Source organism: Tachysurus fulvidraco, chromosome 1 (genome assembly GCF_022655615.1).
Source record: "Tachysurus fulvidraco isolate hzauxx_2018 chromosome 1, HZAU_PFXX_2.0, whole genome shotgun sequence".
NCBI lineage: Eukaryota > Metazoa > Chordata > Actinopteri > Siluriformes > Bagridae > Tachysurus > Tachysurus fulvidraco.
The window spans coordinates 27,846,461-27,867,208 of NC_062518.1; the positions used below are offsets into that span (position 1 = coordinate 27,846,461).

Here is a 20,748-nt window from a genome sequence, read left to right on the forward strand (position 1 = left end):
TTCATGTGGAGCAGTATGCAAACTGTTCCCTTGATCTCATTAACAATGATTATGATCAATTTTAAAAAGAAACTACATAATTTACGTATTTCATATCATACTGTATATTAGCAAAATGCAGGTCAATTTTTAATAGGATAGAAGACGGAACCAAAAATTAGACAACTAAAAAGAATTCATTTAATTATATGGAGATTTTACACATGTGCAATAACAGAAATTTTGGAAAATGTGCAATATTACCTATGGGCAATATGTCTTCAGTGCAACCACTACTCTTTTTATACATTTTTGTATACACTGTATATTATGCCTTAATTTTTTATTCTTTTTATATATTTTTTGCTGCTGTAAGAGAGAAATTTCCACATTGTGGGATGAATAAAGGAATATCTTATCTTAATTTATCGTATGACAAACAAGAATGGATCAGGATTCCCCATAATTACCTATGTCTTTATACGTTTAAAAGAAAACAATATATATATATATATATAATTGTATATGAAGATGTGTTTATTATTTAACAAATAAAACATAACTATTGAAATGGTACAGATGATTTAACATTAATGGAAGGAGTCTCAGGTGTCAACACTTTCTTACAGTTTTCCCACAATGGGAGAGTTTACAGGACAGAGACAGAGTTTAGTGTTTCTGTAACCACACCGACTGCATGTGTTTTTTTTGGCTTATTAGACTGAAGTGCTAAAAGAAACAAAGCTGCTGTTGTAATAACTACTTATAACCTTATATCATGTACATGTTAAGAATAACTAGCTTATGGTCAGGCCACGACATTAAATGTAATGATTAATGGCCGAAAGGGTTTTCATTATTTTGTTGATAAAATGCAGTCTGTGCATCACAGAACCAAACTGTTGATTATTACTGATAACATTGGGCCTCGTTATGGTTTACTTCCTTACTTAAATGTACTGCACTGCTCCAGTTAGATTAATGTTCAAACTTAATTTAAAGCTGGAACTGCAGTCGCAGGGCTGGGAGACTGAGGTATGGCTGAGGTTTGGCTTCCTCTAAAACGAGCCACTTGTGCAACACACTGGAACAACATGTATAAACAGCAGCCTCTTAGCAAAGTGTATGAGTTTTTAAAGACTATAAATATACCAGAAGCAGCTTTATCAAGAAGAAACAGAGTCCACAAGTGCCCAGTTTTATTTGTTGTGGTTACATTGGCATGAACGGTGACCATTACTAAGGAAACATCAGTTTTAATCAATCCTGAACATCAAAGTAATCAATAGGGTCTTCTTTAGCATGCCTCCCCCAAGCATTGATGCCATCAACTCTGGGGAAAAAAAACAAAAACAAACCAGTATTTATATAAACATGACAATTAAATTAAAAATCACAGCCATTAGATTGCATTATGGTATTTTTAAGAAAGCAAGTTATCCTGATGTAAGAAATGGTAACCAAAACATATCTCAGATCTCTTCCCTAACCCTAACCCTGACCTCGCGCCGCACTGACTAACCCTGACCTCGCGCCGCACTGACTAACGCTGACCTCGCGCCACACTGACTAACCCTGACCTCGCGCCACACTGACTAACCCTGACCTCGCGCCACACTGACTAACCCTGATCTCACCCCATACCTGATCTCACATCAACGGTGGAAAAAGACCTGCAATGGTTTATGTTGGTTTTATTATTTACATCAGAACTCCATGCAATTTTAGTCTTGTAGGTGTGTAGACTTTTATATTCACTGTATTTAGTTAAGCTATGAAAAGCAAGCCAAAATTTGCATATCCAAACACTTAAATATGAATTGTGTATGTAAAATGCGTATAAAATACTTTCAATTATTCCAAAGAGTTTTGTTGCTTTGTAGAATGTGTTCTTGTGATTTATACACCAGCTTTAAATCTGCTTCCATCTTTTCAAATTTTTTGAAAGAAAAATGAATTCAACCATTGTGTATTATTGTGTGTGCAAGCACATACTTGCTGCTGTATTGTTTAATATGGGCAATGGGTGGTGGAGCCCGGGCAGTAGTCTCTCTCTCGATCAGTGCAGTCAGAGTGGAGGTTGGGCACGCACATTTCCCCCTACACACATCATAAAGCAAACTCCTGAACTGGACCATGGGCTCAAAAATAAAACCAGACAAAAACACACTGTACAAAAGTACAAAAGTATTTTTTATTTTGGCCCTGCAGTGGCATCCTGGTTTTCGAATTCACGAGCAGTAGTTCAATTCCTAACCACTAAAATACAAAGGCAATAAGGTAGGTTCTCCGTTGTTTGAGAAATGCTTCAGAAAACTGCGTTGTGCTGCCAAACAAAACAACAACAAAACTAAAGTGTAGCCAATGAGCAGAAAGGGGCGGGGCTTGTCAATATGCGGCAGAGAGAGTGTTCAGTGCGCATGTGTGACGTTAGCAGAAAGCGGTTTTAACATTGACATGGAGGATAAAAACAAAGAAAGAAAGCAAAGAAAGGCTTACGATAAGGCAAGAAGTAGGACGTGTTAATATAGGATCAGCTTTCCAGCGCTGGAGAGAACTGAAGGAGCAGGAAGGCCTGCGATGGGACGCCGAGGCGCTTTTTTCCTTCTCAATAGGTGAGTAACGTTGGTTTTGCTTTGTTACACAGAACTAATATATGCCTTTGTCCTTTGCATGATTATGCTTGTGTGTCATTTTTGCTTGTTTGTTTATCTGAAATCGTATTGTTCTTCCCTTCAGCTATGATAAAGACACGTTTCTTTCCATTAGTTGCCTGGGTTACAAATGTATGTGTGGGCGGAGCTATCAATACAGGGGTGGGACCCATTTGGGTTAGGGGCGTGTTTGTTTTGATGATTTCAAACTTCGACATTGGCTTTCAAACAACGGAGACCCTGCCTTTAACACTCTAATCCTGAGAGAATTTCAAAACATTATTTGTTTGTTACATTAGCAATGGAAAATAAAGATTCAGATTTCTGAGCTGTTTGGGTTGATGAAAAGGCTAAAAAAAAAGTATTAAAGTAAAAAGAAAAACACCATCCCAAAAAAATGTGTGTGTTTCAAACAGTGTTTCAGTAACATGTCCACAAACCTGACGGCTGTGACGACTACATTCCGTTTGGGTTCATTATCGTAGCTGACACTTTCTACGCCGTACACCTCGGCCAGCTCATGAACAATTCTCCGCTGATCGCGTTTCATGGGTGGGAAACAGTGACTCTTCTTTGGCTGTTTACCCTAAAAAAAGCACACACACACACACACACCAAGGCGTAAAAACCCTACCAGAAAGCACATGAAATAATAAAGAATATATTTTCAAGCAAGTCTAAAATGGTACACATCATTACCTTGTTTGCTAGTTCTACCAGATTCTTGATTTCCTCCTCTACCTCACTAACAAACTTGAAGTCCTTTCTGCATTAGAAGAGCAAACACAACATGTTTTTTATAACAGGATAAAGCATGTTTTGGCACACACACATACACACACACTCCACTTTAACAGGGAGGGTCAGAGAGACAGATCTGAGCATATCCGTGACCAGACCAGACTGGGCCGCGCTGACAGGGCAAATGTTGTCATGACACTTTTTTACTTTTACTGGATGTAAACAGAATAAAATCTAATCTCTGGTTCGAAACATTGATGTTTATAAGCAGGCATATAACAAACCTGGCATCCTCTTTGAGTGTGTCGCTGTATTTACACGTGGAGGATTTGGAACTGAATGGATCGCCTGTCGGATCAACCTGCAGTGCCTCCGCAAGTCGCCTGTTGGAAAACAACACAAGCCATAATTCGAAGCTGAAAATGTGGCCAAACGAAGACACAGGGCCTCTGAAGTACAGTTTAACATACATTTGTAGAAAAATAAGACTCGGGTGACAAAGAACGCTCACCGATTTCTCTCCAGTGTAGCACACTCTTGATCACATTCCAGCCTTTAAAACACAGAGGATCAAAAAAAAAAAAGAGTAAATCAGTAAGATTTTGACTGAATGAATGTTTTATAATACACAAACAAAAGGTCAGGAGTTTATAAAGTGATGTTAAAAAAAAAAAGGAACGAGAGAAGCCTCTTAAATCTTGTTAAATGTTACCTGGCCTGTTTCTGGTCCTTCTTGGTGAACTGAGCAATGTTGACAGACTCTCCTAACTGCAGATCCGACAACTTACTTGCCATTGCAATAGCTGCAAATCTGCTTTTCCCAAAAAAAAAAAAAAGATTAATTCACTAATGCAGTGGTTACATCATATACCATGATGAGATAAGAGTAACTGGTTGCAGAAGAATACACAGTGCAGTTTCCTCCTCAGTGAGCTACGTCTGGTTGTGGAGAGTTAGCCATTATCAAAAGATAACTGAAAAGCATTCTGTTGGGTTCATTAGCTACAACTTCTACACAATGATCATGCTATGAAATATTCCTTCATACTTTTGGAATGAGCAATTTGTAATATGGGAAATAAATAAAGGACATACCATATGTAAAAGTAAGGATTTTTGCAGTACCTGTAGTATTTTCTACAACTATTACATTAGGTTTTTATCTTTCTCTTTGTTCTGCCTGTTTGTTTTCTCTCCAGCAAAGAAGTAATATCCCGTGCCACCTACAGGATATCTCGTGTGGTTTGGCCTGTAATAAACCGTTGTCCTGTGGCTCTCATTGCTGCAAAGGAATATGCCATCGTGGGGAGTGCCAAGCAGAAAGTGATTGTAAGCAGCCTTGCCCTCATCCCAGACCTGAGTGTGGGCACCCCTGTAATTCCTTCATACTTTTGGAATGAGCAATTTGTAAAATGGGAAATAAATAAAGGGTACTGCAAAAATCCTTACTTTTACATATGGTATGTCCTTTATTTATTTCCCATTTTACAAATTGCTCATTCCAAAAGTATGAAGGAATTTTTCTGTGATCCAATAGCTATCCGATCGTAAAAAAAAAAGGAAGAAAAAAAAAAAAAGGTCTAAATGCCCTCTTCGAGACGGATATAAATCTGATTGTCTGATTGTTCAAACCACTTCAGGAGGTTGTCTGGGACACATTTCAGATGAAACTGGACAGGTGTAAATGCATGTGGTTGTTCAAGCCACACACGTCAGCGCTGTACTCCTCCCAAATGGAAGTACTTCACTCGCAGGTGACTCGCGAGTCGTGCATCGCGCCAGAAACAAATAACAGGGACGACACGCAGGGTTGTTTTTTTTGTAGCATAACCGTCGTAACAAGTTTTCATCTTCTTTCTGATTGCATTCTGAAAACCGCATTCACCAAAGCGTGTTCCATTTCAATGACCCCGAAAATGAGATAAAATATATTTGCTTTTTGGGCGGGAGTAAAAAGATCGGATTGATATCCGATTCGCCAAGACGTATTTATGTGGCCTAATGTTGAACAGTTTTAACAAATCAGATAGCTATCGGATCAGAGAAGACACATGAAGTGACCAGGTGTAAAAAGCCCCTCAGACACAGTAATTAAGCAAGCAAATGAAAACTGTGTTCTATTTTCTTTTGGAGCTGGTGTGAATAAGATTAAGAAAATAAATGTCCTAGGGACATTTTAAAAAAAAAAAAAAAAAAAAAGGAACTTTGGGAGAAACATCAGCATTCAGTTCCACTGGTACAAGCAGGTTAAGGTGTACGAAGCTTAGGACACTATGTAAAGGACACCATGTAATATAATGTTTTAACTGTGTTTAATGGGATCTGACAAGATTTTACAAAAATACTTAGAAAGCATGCAACCAGGAAAAACGTGCTCCTTATGCAAGAGGGCACCACGCAGCTAGTGAACTGTAATGGATGTCATTCTGTGTGCAGACCTTTAAACTCCCTGAACATCTGCAGGCTTTCATTTGAATGCATTATAAATGCTGTTATCTGTAGAACTTTGTTATTTAAATTGTTGTGCTATGTTGACGACCAAGATAATGCACACGCAATTGTGGCACTTGGGAATGGCTATACAATGTAATAAAGAGAAACAAGACCATTTTTCTGGTACATTCTCTCAGCCAGTGCTGTTTGGTGGCACATTAATTCCTGCGTTGACGTTTACAAAAATCTGCAGTCTTGCGCTTTGTTTTTATGCTTTGTAAATGCGTATGCTTTGTTGTTACTCTGCTAATGTAGTGATTTTTGATTGAATCCTGTGTGGGCAAGGTGGATCACTGACCTCTGGGAGGAGCTGGTTGCTTCTGTACATTGTACCGTCTCCCTCCTGCGTCCACAATCGCACTGCATTGCCACCTAGAGGACAAAGATTCTTACTCATGTAACAACAAAGAGATTACATATAAACAATTCATGAAAAGAAGATATGTATTGATGGAAAAACAAACTTTAAGAGACTATATTTCACCTTGGCAGTACAGGTGGTGGGTGGGCAGGTGGTTCCAGGGTGGCATGGGGCATTACAGGGGTGCCCACACTCAGGTCTGGGATGAGGGCAAGGCTGCTTACAATCACTTTCTGCTTGGCACTCCCCACGATGGCATATTCTTTTGCAGCGATGAGAGCCACAGGACAACGGTTTATTACAGGCCAAACCACACGAGATATCCTGTAGGTGGCACGGGATATTACTTCTTTGCTGGAGAGAAAACAAACAGGCAGAACAAAGAGAAAGATAAAAACCTAATGTAATAGTTGTAGAAAATACTACAGGGTATTTAGAAAAGCTAGACATGATGCTGGACTTGTGTATTGTTGTTTTGGAAAGAGATCTTTGGCTTGTTCTGTTGGAGAACTATTTGCATTTGGGTATCTTTGGACATTTTAACATGTTTGTTCAGAATGCTGTTACCTCATGGTTGCCCATGCACCACTTCTTGGTGAGGTGGGTACAGGGAGGACATCTCTCCTCGGTATGACACGCATGTAAAACTGCAAGAAAATATTTAATGCAGATATGGTCATCCTTGATCAACACTATTGTGCTTGTCATCATTATAGAGTTGCGCTGCATTCTGACTTTTACTGCTGATTTCTTCATCATGACATTGATCGTCACTGAAAATGTTGATTAAAAACATTTAACACCAACCAAGTAACAACAGAATTAAAAAGTAACTAAACTTCAGTCAGGACCACTTAGCGAGCATACAGTTAGTGTTGGCGGGATGGTTCTGTTCTGGGAGAAATTTTCCCACGCGCCTGTCCGTGCACATGCACGGACGGGGCGGTGAGGCAGTGCTGGGGAATGAATAGACCAGCTCAGAATCAGAACCGAAATTGCACGAGGTGCGAATTTTTTCTGTGAAGAATTTAATCGCCGCTTGCGACAGTTTCCTGCTGGAGGAGTCGGGGACGGAGAAGGCTATTGAATTGCAGCTGCGGCGATGCGTACGAGCGGCTCGAAGGCGAGGATTTAAAGGAGGGGAAATTACGGGAGTCGTGCCGGATTGGTGCGCCTCGTAGACAGTTGATTAGCAGCTGATGCAGCTTACTGCGTGGCCTGCCTGAACTAACGCAATGCTTGATAGAGATCAATATAAAAAAGGAGAAAACAATCCAGACTGAATGAGATGGGATTCCAATATAAGATTACTAATATTGTTTGAATGTTAATCAGCAATCAGTGTGAGAACGGTACCTGGGTGATCACAGTCATGCTGGCGTGTGCAGGGGTTTTTGCACTCGGGGGGTTTAGTGCCACAGGGGATAGGTGGGAACATGACAGTTTCACCACAATAGCATGCCAGCTCATCAAAACCTAGATAAATAACATCAATATATTTATTTCAACAGTGTGGAAAATCTCAGAGTGTGTATTAATAAATGCAATATCTATAAAAGAACACAGAAGAAGTGGTTAAAAAAAATAAAAATAAATAAAAGGTGGGTAAAATTCTCACTGGTTTGCCAGCAAGGTTGGCAGTTTCCACGGTGGCACACCTCCTGACAGCGGTGAAGACCACAATTGAGCTTGTAGCCACAGATAATGGTGCATTTATGCTCAGGGTCCTGATTTGAAGGCAAAAAGAGGAAAATGAATAGACCAAAATTGCCAATTTATGTGGCTTTCAAAATGAATCGCTACACAAACGACCCACCACACAGCAGATCTCTCCGCATTTGTGCCTGCCGCATGAACGCTTCTTGTTACAACGTCTCTCGCAGGAAAACATCAATTGATCTATCAGTGGAGGAAATGTTCATTCTTAAAGACTAATGAGTTATGCAATATTCTTTTAGTTGACTGATAATAACTCGGTACCACATCCATTCCTCACCTTCACTGTGGATCACAGCACATGGAACCTCCTGAAAGAGGGAAAGTATTATTGTAGTATTTCTAGTTCTGGCAAGTACACGGAATATTAGCGAGCATTTAGCCGTCGGTCAACAGACTAACCTTGGTTTTGCTGCCACATCTGCACTTAATGGTGGATGTGAGAGTACATGGGCCACATGCATCCTCATGGCAAAGTTTATCACACACATGAACGGTGTCTAAGAAAAGATGATGCAAATGAAGAATATTAGTAGCAATTTCATCAAAGTATTGCCAGGGACAACTGAGAAATCTTAGATGTACGATGACTATCCAGTACTTGTGTGTTAAAGGGGTTTATTCGGATATTTATGTAGCCTCGTTAGCCAATTTTTTTTACAATTTACTACCCAGCAGGGATGGGCACAAGCTAAGAGCTCATTATGTAATCTCCAAGTTTATTAATAGAATATCTTTGTACTGTATATTTTACACAGCATGACTCCATAAATGAATCCTTTGTCATTTGTGTCCATCATAGTGTGAGCCCTTTAAAGCATAACATAGAAATAGTGTGTTCACCTGCAGTATGCTAGGATCACATAACCAATTCATATGTGTCAAAATTTTTAGTTCCTTCTGTAATTATAGCAAAAGGGGAAGAATGTGGAGCGTTTTGTTCTTGACCACAACATTTATCACACAATTGCATAAACAAATTAGGAGTCTCTAACACTTAGAGTCTAGAAATAGTATTATACACAGTTATATAAAACTGAGGCTAATGTCACCCTAAGTACACGCACACGCACACACACCGATGTCACCGCAAGGCAGTGGCTTATTGCAGATCATTCCACAGGATGGAATAGGGTCAGTGCACAACCGCCTCTCAGGATAGCCCAGCTCCAGCAGCTTAGCTAAGGCTGTCTGTCCACAGGGACAGCTAAACACCAGAATGGGTGATCGAGGGCATGGCTGGCACCGGCCTGGGTGGCACACCTGCTTGCAGCAGTGGGCTTGACATTCCAGCATCCTGGAGAATAAGATTTTAGTTGTAGTTTGTATTCTCATGGTCACGGACTTATAATTATATATCATATATAAATTCTGCTTCAGAAGTAAAGAGGAAAAGAAGAACATAAATACAAACTGACTTTCCACATAGCTTGTGGCAGGAGAAATATCCAGATCCGTCAAAGCTGTCCCGGTCAGTCCCACATGCCACCTCCCTCTGCACCACTCCGCAGTAACACGCTAAACACAAAGAGAAAGCAAAATACTTAAAAGGGTTTTGCTTCAGCAGTTCAGAGTTGTGACTCGTAATGATCGCATACAGAACTTTTATTATAGACAACAGAAATTGTATTAAAGGGGTGGTAAAACACGTTTGTTTCGAAGGCTTGACATCTATGAAGCCAGTCTCTCAAAAATAGCAATGGGCTTTGATTGGTTAGCTGGCCCAGTGTGTGTTGTGATTCGCTAACCACCTAGTGCACGTTTTTCGGAAATGTCACCCCCCCCCCCCATTCACGGAGGAGGGGTTTATGTAAATATCGGGGTTAGTGACGTCAGCAACCCTGGAGGAATGTCGCGTAGTCCTTACCGGCCGTTTGCTGTAGTCCTTAGAAATGGATTTCTTTATAAGCAAATATCTCCCTTTGCTTAAAAATTTGAACGTTGTAACTTTGCAGATGTTGTTTATGCTCAAACAGGAACATTACACACTAGCTAAAGTTAGAAAGGTGAAATCACGTTTTACCACCCCTTTAAGAATCAATGTGTGACGGGTTTGTTTCACATTATACACCATAGGGCCAGAAGTTTACGGACACCAGATCCAGAATGTCCTTGTATGCTGTAGAATTGTACTTTTCCTTCACTGGATATGAGGAGCCCAAACATGTTTCATGAGGAGCCCAAGCATGTCTTGCCGAGGTTGGAGTAGGAGAACTTGAGTGACCTGCACAGAGCTCCCACCTCAACCCCACTGGTTACCATTGGAACTGAAATGCCAACTGTACACCACTCCTCCTCACCAGGCAAAAGTGCCTTATCTCTCTGCTTGTGGCTAAATGATTACAAATCCTTCTCAAAAGAGAATACAATTATAACAGCAAAGATATGGCCCAAATGCGTGTTAACGCCCATGGTTTGAAATGGCTTGCACATACAGGTGTTTATGGCCATATAGTGTATAGTTAAATTCACACAAAGCAATTTTAACCTTATTTGATTTCAACACATGTAGAAGCTTACTTTGTTGGACATGGAGCTGACATGGCTGACACAGGCCCTGGTGACAAATCTGTTTACAGCAGTGTTCTTTGCAGTTTAACTGAGCTCCACATTCCTGGTCGCAACGTAGAGCTCCTGTCTGACTGCAGCGTACCAGCTTACTACACACACACACACACACACACACACACAGCTTGAGAGAAGATATGCTAGATTGACTGTACGGTGATGTACAGATTGCTTGGCATGTGTTACCTGGTTCTTCCACAAATGCAGGACTTGTTGGTAAATGCTGGACATTGTGGACAAGGGCCTGGGTGGCATAATCTGCAGGAAAGAAAAATCTGATTAAAGTGAATGCTTATCACCACTTAACATCATTTTTCATTCTTAAACCAAGTCTATATTTTACCTCCTCCTCTTTGTAGAAAGCCAATTGTGCTCATGGCTAACACTTGGGTTTCTGTTAATTATCAGATGACCTGCTGCTTAGGAGCAGTATCTAACTCTTTATGGTTACAGAGCTGTAATAATATTAGTTACATGTTGCAGCGGTGATTGCAGTCACCACCAGTCCTCTTCTTCCCACATACTTCACCACAGCTGTGTGGAATCTCCCGGTGCTGATACTCCGGATTGGTCACTTTCCCTGACAGTCAAACAGCAAGGTTACATTAATGAAGGTTACACCTTAAAGGAGTTGCTTGAACAGGCAATTTTTAAAGACAATTATTAGCAAATTTCTTCCTACCACAGAAACAGACGTAAGAGGTTGGGAACTTTAATGCCACATTCTGGCAAGCAGGACAACGCCAGCCTTCACCAGTCTCTGTAAATAAACACATTTCATAACCTGTGTGTTCCTATCCCCTGATACAGCACTTTAAAATTGAGCGTAGGTTTAGACACTTTTCCGTGTGTGGTAGCTGTACCGTCAGCCTGTGAGGCAGGGGAGCGAGCCCACTTCTTGATGCAGTTCAGGTGGAAGACATGGAAGCAGCTCTGACAGCTCCAAACTGGCGCCATGACACGGATCACTTCACAACACACCATGCACTCGTACTTCTCTTCTGTCAGCTGCTCAATGAGGCAACCTAAATACACATTCACAATACATCATGATCACCATAAATGATCGTTAAATCATAATCTTTCAGTGCATGGATTCATCCTATACATAATGGCAACAACAATCTTTAAATACACTGTACAAGTAGTGACACTGTATTCAATTAGTAAACGGCTTTAAATTGAACAAAATGCATGACATTATCCGAAACAATATAAATGCAGCATGAGCTAAGAATGTGCCTTTTTAAACATTTTAATTGAGATGTAAACTTGAAGTAAACTCCACAGCCACTGCAGCATAGGCAGAACAGAAGGAATTCTCAGGATTAACAGTAAGCCTTTTCAGATGGTGAAATTGCTCAGAATCTGTTATGCCATTTAGATCCGTTCGTCTTAAAGGGACTTTAATCTGTCCAACTTTGTTTTCAAAATAAATAAATAGCTTTGGTAAACCAAGAAAATCTCATTCAGCTCTCAATTCTAGAAACAGCATTTAAACTCTCACCTGTTTGGGTCTCTTTGTTCTTGAGGGGCTCAACGTGTTTCACTGGCCCAGTCCTCCTCTCAGGACGTCCTCCTGTCCTTTGTCCTTGCTCTTGAAGTTGGGGTCTCCTCCACTGGTCTTGACCACTTGCACCTCTCCAGTTAGTCTCCTGTTTACTTCCTCTAGCTTTCTCTTGTCTCCGTTTCTCATCCTCCTCATCCATTTGGGGTGATCCTCTCTCTCTCCAGTTCCCTTCACTGCCAGCATGTAGAGCAGGCCCCTTCTTTCTAGGGTAACCCTGCCTTCCTCCTCCTCCTCTCAAACCTCTGTTTTTCCTGTGCTCATTCTCTAGCTCAGTCGGAGCTACATTAATTGAATAATCAACATCTGTGGCAGGATGGTCCTGATTTGCCTCTTTGTGTCTAGCTAATGGCTTTCTTGCATCTCTGTGACTCCTGGACATTCTTGGCCAAGTTTCTCTGGGTTTGGGTTGGAACTCACTAACGAAGGCTTCTCCGGGTTTTTTTGGTTGATTCTCCCCATCTGTGGCTCTGCAGGCAAGTGAGGTGTTGAATTGTTGGCCAACGTTATATCCGATGTCCTGCATTGCGAGACCATGATCTCTTTCACTCCTTGACCATCTTGGACCCTGGGACCAACGCTCATTATTACCCCTACCTCCTCTCCCTCCTCTTCCTCTTCCCCTCCCACCTCTGGTCTCACATCTGGTAGATGAGCTGTTGTGTGATGTGTGAGTAGTTGCATTGTCATAGAATTCATTTTGATCCTCTGGATGACCTGCTAGATTTGAGTGTCCTGACCTTGCGTGAGCTCTATCGTGACCTCCCCATTTTCGATTGTGGCCTGGCCGTGGATAACCCCTCCTGGAAGATGACTGGCTGGCTCTCCCTGGTGCATAATCAAGATTTTCTGTGCCTTGAAACAAAAAGACAAAATTCAATAATTGTCACAGTATACAGTTTTCGAAGACGGCTGGCCTAGCCCTCCCTGAATTTCAATGAAATCAATATAAACTTTTAATTTTGATATGCACCTCAGATTTCTCTCTTTTTTTGCTGTAAACAAATATTTTACAGGTGAATTTACTTCATTTTCTGACCAAGTGAAACAACATGCTGAAGCTAACTTCTTTCTGCCCCAGACTGTAGATTCATGATTAGTGAATATTGTGCCAAGTGATATCACAGACTGAAACAGACAGAAGACACTGTGTGTAACTGCTCATATTTTTCCACACCCATATAATCATCATCATCATTAGCGATGGAGAAGAAGCAAGTGGGAAAAAGTCAATAAGTAAATCACTTTGAATGACAAATTAAAGTAAAAAAGTCTAAGCACGTACTGACCAACCAAGGTATAAATGACAGATCCTTAGTTTATGTCTTTTAGATGTAGAAGATTAAAACTATTCTGTTATGAAGCTGCCTATCTGTCTTTAGGTGTGTGTGTGTGTATGGTGTAATAACCGACACATCATTATACCACTGATGAGATCTTGTGATATAATGCCTTGCTTACTTATTTTTTTTAACTACCGATTTTTAGCCCTAACTAATACTTCTAAAAGGTATTACAAGCACAAATCTTCAAGCATCTCATTACAAAAACAAATGAACACTGCAAATAAAAAAGGAAGAACATAAAAATAAATAAAGGGTGTTTGATTTGTCCAAAGATATTATCATGCTGCAATACAGCTGGACATCTAAGTTTCAGTGAAGGGACAACGTAATTTGCATTTCCATATCTGGGTGTTAAGGGAAGTTATACGCACACACTTTAGGCCATATAGTGTTTATCAGATATTTAAAACATTGTGTTGAGATGACAAAACTCAGCTGTGGACCAGGATTTCCATTTTTCCTCCTTGTCGCTGAGCTGATAACCAGGTGATTTAAAAGATCCTGCTAGCTTAATAAAATACCTCTCTTTCAATGTTAGTTGAGAGAATGTTAGTGGAGAGAAACCTCTCTCAACAGGCTCAGTAACGGTTACAAAAAAATAATTTATCCATTTAATCAGAGCATCTTAAGCTCAACCACTGTGGATGTCAGACTGCAGGGAACTGTACAAGTAAATCTAAACTCAAACAGCATGACAACAGGCACAAGAAGCAAGCTGGAAAACCATCCAAAGAGTAGTTACAATTGTCCCTAACCACCAACCCCTGCTCACCATTGATCCCAAGCACCAACCCCTGCTCACCATTGATCCCAACTAAAGCAAACCAAAATAATTTTAAAATAAGAAATAATACATATATTTTTGTGTTCTAATAAAACTCAATTCAAATAAACCCCACACAAGGCAGCTGCTCAGTCATTAGCTTTTGCACAGCTGGACACAGTATAATACAGCCAGCTAACTAGCATTTATTAAACTTTAAACAGATTCGAATAACTGCCAGTAGGTTTAACCGTCTTCGTCTATAACACAAAGACAAGTGAATAAGTTAGTTAACAAACTAACTAACCCATTAGCTACTATATCTTTAAGCCTGTTGATATTTGGGGACTACTTTAGCGTGACAGGAGATAAGAAGCTAACACGAGGGACAGAAGTTCCTAACAGTGTAGCCGGCTAAAGCCCGCTAGCTTGGTACAGTATTAGCAAGCTATTAGCAAGCTAGCTATCTATCTACATCAAACTAACTAAAATAGCGAATAGTGTTAAAATAGATATTTACCTGTCTCCGAGGCTTCAGCCATTCGAATACATTTAAAGCCAGATTTCTCTGAATGATTCTGGAGCGTCTCCTCCACCTGCTGTCAAACACGAATGACTTTAATATCGCTAACTGAGAGTAAACAAGGCTAAAAGTCACTCGCTAGCCGCGTTTATCCAATCAGAGAAGGCAACGGCGCTCGTGGCCATTACATCATCAGCACAGACAATAGGACAATAAGTATAATGATAATGATAAGAACAATGACAATAATAATTGTCATTGTTCTTATCATTATCATTCTCTTTATCATCATCATCATCATCATTATTATTATTATTATTATTATTATTAATAAGTTATTTTCTTGTACTAATTCATAATGGTAATAATAATAATATTTATTATTATTTTTCTACTTTATTATTATTATTATTATTATTATTATTACTATTATCATTATTATTATTGCTGTTGTTGTTGTTGTTATTAATTAATACAACAAAATAAATAATAAAAATAATGATAATGATAATGATAATGATAATGATGGGGGGGGGGGGGGGCACATTGGCTTAGTGGTTAGCACGTTCGCCTCACACCTCCAGGGTTGGGGGTTTGATTCCCGCCTCCGCCTTGTGTGTACGGAGTTTGCATGTTCTCCCCGTGCCTCGGGGGTTTCCTCCGGGTACTCCGGTTTCCTCCCCTGGTCCAAAGACATGCATCTGTCCCGGGTGAATCCTGCCTTGATGCCCGATGACGCCTGAGATAGGCACAGTCTCCCTGTGACCCGAGAATAGTTTGGATAAGCGGTAGAAAATGAATGAATGAATGATAATGATAAGAACAATGACAATAACAATTGTCATTGTTCTTATTCTTATTATTCTTATGTTATTTTGTTGTATTAATTATTTAATAATAATAATAATAATAATAATAAAAATCAGTAGCTAAATAAAATAAGTATTATCAGCTTCAAAATGGCTTGTTGTTTTCCTGTAAACAGCTCTCTGATCTTCATGTTGGTTTATCCTTTTTAATAACATATACAGTCTTCACAGCTAAAACTGAAGGCAAAAACCAACAGATATTTAGAGCTATTAATTATGAAAAACAATCAACAACAGTTAGTTAGATTTGAAAAATGTATTATTTTGTAAACAGAAAAAGGCTTTTACACTCATTCATGACACAAATTATCCCAATAGTGATTAACCAGTGTTAAGTCTAGACTTTCTGGTATCTGATGTCTGATTGTGTGTCTTTGGTGATATCTCAGTTGGGGTACCCCAAAAATCTTGAAAAATAATACACTTTTAAATGTTAAATATAAAGCATAAATTTTCAAAATATAGAATACTAATTTGTTGGTTTTAGAGGTATATTGTCTCTGTACTGAAGGGAGAAATCAAAAGTCTGTTAGCTCCTTTTCCACTTTGCTTATATACCAGTTATAATTCAACCCTAGCTGACTAAAAGCTAATGGAAATAAACACTAACTTTTGTGCAAGTACTTGTAGACTTGTCTGTTCTGCAAGATGGCAGAACAGAAGGAATTGCTGAGCACAGGCCTGTAATTATTTATAATGAAACCATATCTAGGTGTTTCTTTTGATCTCACACTTTAAGGTGCACACAGAGAATCAAATGGTGCGGCAAATATTAAACTTTCTGCCAAAAATGAAGATTTATCTATTTATTGTACCTTGGTTCAATAATCTGACAGAACTGTCGCCGAATAGAGGAGCCAGTCTTGGCAGATCATGCATGGAAGCTCAAAGGTGTTAAGTAACACTCTTCAGTTGATTTATGCATAATAAGAAAAGCAGAAACAACTTCTTACTGACTCAGCTTTCGTTCTGTATTTTGAGTACAAGGTTTTCCCTCTGGGCAGGAGATTTATAACAGCAATGTATAGATTAAGCAGTTTTTAAAATCATTTTGTATATGTCAGACATTGTATTGCCAGAGTGATAATATATGTTTTTTTATATATGTTAATGTTCAGATTATAAATATAAGTACAGATTCCAAGAAAGGAAATTCCAAGAAATAAATTCCCCTAGTGGAATAATAAAACTGAACTCAGCCAGCGTCATTTTATTCAATTTAATCTCTCAACTTTAAGATCCAATAAGCCAAACAAATTTACTGTTTAATTCAAAATTAATATTCATTTTGTATTATTTTATAACACGATGGTAATAATTCCTATTATATAATATTCATACACCATGGGGTGTGCAAACATTTGCACTCGACTAGCGTTTTTCAAAACAGTAAAATCGAGCCTTGTTTAAACAACTTTATTGATTTAAAATGCAATCAAAATGACAGTAGTTATAGAGGAGCACACAGAGTTACAGCATCACCTAATCCAGCAGCTCTCCGAGCACTGTTATTGTGAAAAATCCTGACTTCGAGAGCACACGGCCTGCTGTTCAACGTAACTTTCTCCTCATCTGTCAAACATTCATTCACTTAAGAATCACACACACACTCACTCACTCTCAGGATGGATGAAATTCATCAAATTAGTCCAGTGATACAGGAATAATAATAATAATAATAATAATAATAATAAAAAAAGCAATCCAACAGGAAATAAAAAACCCACAAACTAAAAGAAGGTCTAATTGTCTTTCCAGCATTCACATAAATCATTTTACTTGAATATTATGCTTCTTGTGTACCATCAGCTGCATTGTTGTGTAAAACATGCAATCATAGAGTATTATTATTTTTTTTAATCTGTGACGTATTGTTCTCTTTATGATTTGTCCTTCAGCTTCAAACGATCATGTTTGTAACTGGGGCTGAGTCTGTTTTGTAGTTTCAGAAGCCTTGTATCTTAATCTAGGTGTGTGTTTGTGTTTGTTTATGTGTGTGTGTGTGTGTGTGTGTGTGTGTGTGTAAGAGAGAAAGGGAATTAAAAAAGGAACAGTAGATGTGATGCAGTGAGATGGGTCTTTGGTCTTGAAAATAGTAAAACACTTAACAAGAACAATTAAGAAGTGCTATGAATATGACTGTAGAGTACAAACCAAGTCTTCCAAATGATTGGTCAGAAAATAATAAAAAAAAAGAATTAATTTTAGAATTATTTATTTTTTGTCTATGCTACATTAATAGAAATCTATTTCTCTGATTCATTATGGAGAATCCACAAAGTGAAGGATGAACCTGAAGGTCTTCGTTCCATTTAAAAACAAGCAAACAAAAAGCAACCCACTCTATTCCTATCATGAGAACACCGCTGAAAACATTTAAACATTGTTATACTTCTAGATTTATATAAGTCGTTACATATGGACAGACTGCAAATATAGATTCTCATTTATGTGGTCACGTTCTCTGGCATGTCTATTGCATGGACCGTGTGTAAGCAACTGAAAAAGAAACAATTTCAAAACAAGCAAAATAAACATATGTATTAGGATGGAAGGAGAAGGAGTCTCCGGTTAAATCGGCACAGGAACAGAGATGGAAAAACTTTAAGAAACATATGAATTAAACAAACAAGAAAATTCATCCAAACATTCACCCGCTCCCATTTTAACAAAGAGACAAAGATCCACAAGCGCCTGTCTTGTAACTTTGCATTAGCAACCCAAGGTCTGTATCCAAACAAAACCCCATATGTGCATTAAAAAAGATTTGTGCAAAAAATATATGAGTCCGTAGGCATGGAAAAGTTGAGCAACACTGTTGGATACAGTGAGCAAAAGTTTTCCAATTGTAGCAGAAAATCAAAGACGGAAAAGATATTTATGGTATGAGTATAACTGTATTTCAAGCAACAGCACTAAATTCCTCCAAAACATCAAGTAAAAACTGAAAAAAAAAAGCACAACACCATAAAAAATAAACCCGCTAAATCCCATCGCAAGGATATATAAAGACCTAAATAAATTCTCCTAAACCATAAGCCGGAGATGCAGACCTCTGATTTTTAAACAGTTCTCAAAAAGAGTTTGTGCCGAAAGGAAAAAGATGAGTCTAATTTGAAATCCAGATCTGTTCCAGTGGGATCGTGGCTTTTGTGGTGCTGTTTCTAGATCAGATCCAGAGCTCAGTATGCAGGTTAGAGATGATGCAGAATCATACCTTTGTCAGTTTTCTCACGGCTCATTGCTGTAGGAATCTGATTCTGTGCTACTGATCGTCAGCCACCAGGTACTTCTCTTACTTGCAGGAATGATTTTATATCCACACTGTTTTTTCCTGTTTTTGGAAGGTCGATGAAAGTGGGGCATTTCGGTTATTACACGGATAAGTGTGTATAAACACTGAGCAGGGTAGAGTGTGAAGGGGCAAAAGTTCAGGACCTCAGCACTGCTCAGCCTCGACGAATCCTTCTTTTTCATGGCCGACGGGCTCGACCTCTGCGTACGCAGGATACCCTGAGCCACGGCGGAACTTCATGGCAGGCCACCGGCTCGGTCGTCTCTATAAACAAAAAAATTTCACGTTTTATTGGTCACGTAAATAGCCATACACAGTATATGATAAGCGTGATGTGAATTTTAATTTTTTTTTAACTGTCTGCATAATCAGAAAATAATCAAATTAGTATAAAAATAGAGTTCACCAATACAGGCATGAAAGGGGAACGATATAAAAAATAGATACAGTTTTGGTAGAAATATTATGACTAGTATGAATATAGTGCAAATTTATTCCAGTGTTTGTAATATGTGAAGTGCAAAGCAATCTGCCTGGGGTAGTGAGGGTTTAGCTGAAAAGTCCAGAAAAGTCCAAGTTTTAAAGGTGGGGTCTCCGTTGTTTGAAAGCAAATGTTGATATTTGAAATCACCAAAACAAACACGCCCCTAAATTTGTTGACTTTTTCCCACTCATAACTTGATTAAATTTTATTTTCTTTTTTTATTACATTTTATTAAAAAAAAACAACAAAAAACGAGTAGCACTTTAATTAAAGGTGATAAAGGTAAAGGGCAAATATTAACCATATATGCTGTTTATATTGCTTGTAATTGGGATGAAGTAAACATCTGTAGAGTATTTTAACATAAAATTTTTGATTGTGTTGAATTAAAAACCCCAAAATGCAGCGGATCCAGCAGACCCACGAACACTGGCTGAGTAACGAAAATACGACAACGTACAAGGGTTAAAACACGACATAATAAAGTATAGCAAAACACAAATGTCTTAGTCTTGAATGTCACTGGTAGAAAAAATGCAATCGTAGCACTGAAATGAAATTCGGTTTGAGGGCACACACACATACCTCGATGAAGAAAAGGCTGGCAGCGGAGCTGGGGTGGTGGTAGATGTAAACCGTCACTAACACCACAGCCACTATGATCAACATCAGCATGAGCATGGCCAGTATCAGACCTGTGTGGAGGTTTTGTTTGCTGCTGGTTGATTCACGCTCTGCCATGCTGTGTGCTGCTGCCGCTGCAAACAAAAAATACACACCTGAGAGACAGACATAGAAGCGGTTCAAATAAATTCAATTCAGATGTATAATGTTTTTAACAATGGACAATGCCACATGTATGTAAGGGCACAGAGAAATCCCAGCACCACCAAGCTGCCACTGCTGGACCTTGAACAATACTCTTAACCCTGTCTGCTCCAGTGGCAACTTGGGGGTGCTGGGGCATTGAGCCACCACTGCTTTAGAAATACAGCAATGCTGAATGATACTGTGTGTCAACAGATTAACAGAAATACAGAACATACATTCAGAATATTCCTTTTCAGTGTAGAAATGTTCTAATGAGCAAGCCAGCGTAGATGGTGAGGAAAACTCCCTGAGATATGAGGAAGAAACCTTAAGAGGAAGCAGACTCAAAAGGGAAGCCTTCCTCATCTGAGAGGCAACAGATAGTATGATTATAAATCATTTCTCTTCTCTAACTGTGTTCTATACTGTCGAAAAGTGCAAGTTTTAACATGAAGTGCAAAACTGCTGGTTCTAAAAACTATCATGACAAAGCTTTTCATATCAACTTTAGTCCGAAGCCATCTTCACGGTTTGTAAGAGATCTCATCCACAGCAATCCCATGTATATTAAGATTGTCC

General features: G+C 39.0%; 2 protein-coding genes across 4 annotated transcripts in view; both read right to left on the reverse strand.

The window, feature by feature from the left end:
• Positions 1-1,161: 1,161 nt before the first annotated feature.
• Positions 1,162-14,865, reverse strand: nfx1 (nuclear transcription factor, X-box binding 1). Of its 2 annotated transcripts, none has more exons than XM_027169471.2 (24): positions 14,709-14,865; positions 12,020-12,934; positions 11,376-11,537; positions 11,195-11,272; positions 10,987-11,092; positions 10,699-10,770; positions 10,465-10,604; positions 9,363-9,462; positions 9,024-9,241; positions 8,347-8,444; positions 8,225-8,255; positions 8,045-8,127; positions 7,847-7,955; positions 7,585-7,704; positions 6,796-6,875; positions 6,352-6,582; positions 6,166-6,239; positions 4,087-4,185; positions 3,886-3,927; positions 3,659-3,757; positions 3,333-3,399; positions 3,074-3,219; positions 1,975-2,079; positions 1,162-1,312 (listed from the first exon to the last, which is right to left on the reverse strand). In XM_027169471.2, exons 1-24 carry the CDS (start codon positions 14,728-14,730, stop codon positions 1,240-1,242), a joined length of 3,270 nt encoding a protein of 1,089 aa, XP_027025272.2. In that variant the 5' UTR covers positions 14,731-14,865; the 3' UTR covers positions 1,162-1,239. The 2 variants fall into 2 exon arrangements, with proteins under 2 accessions (XP_027025272.2, XP_047676733.1); XM_047820777.1 differs by having other exon boundaries at positions 9,012-9,241.
• Positions 14,866-16,981: 2,116 nt separating this feature from the next.
• The window catches only part of plxdc2b (plexin domain containing 2b), a 100,066-nt gene continuing 96,299 nt past the window's right edge, over positions 16,982-20,748 (reverse strand). For both annotated transcript variants that reach the window (XM_027169418.2, XM_027169417.2), the window contains 2 exons: positions 19,945-20,117; positions 16,982-19,139 (listed from right to left, as the gene is read on the reverse strand). In XM_027169418.2, the coding sequence (XP_027025219.2) occupies positions 19,020-19,139; positions 19,945-20,117 (293 nt within the window). In that variant the 3' untranslated portion in view covers positions 16,982-19,019. The remainder of the gene's footprint in view (positions 19,140-19,944; positions 20,118-20,748) is intronic.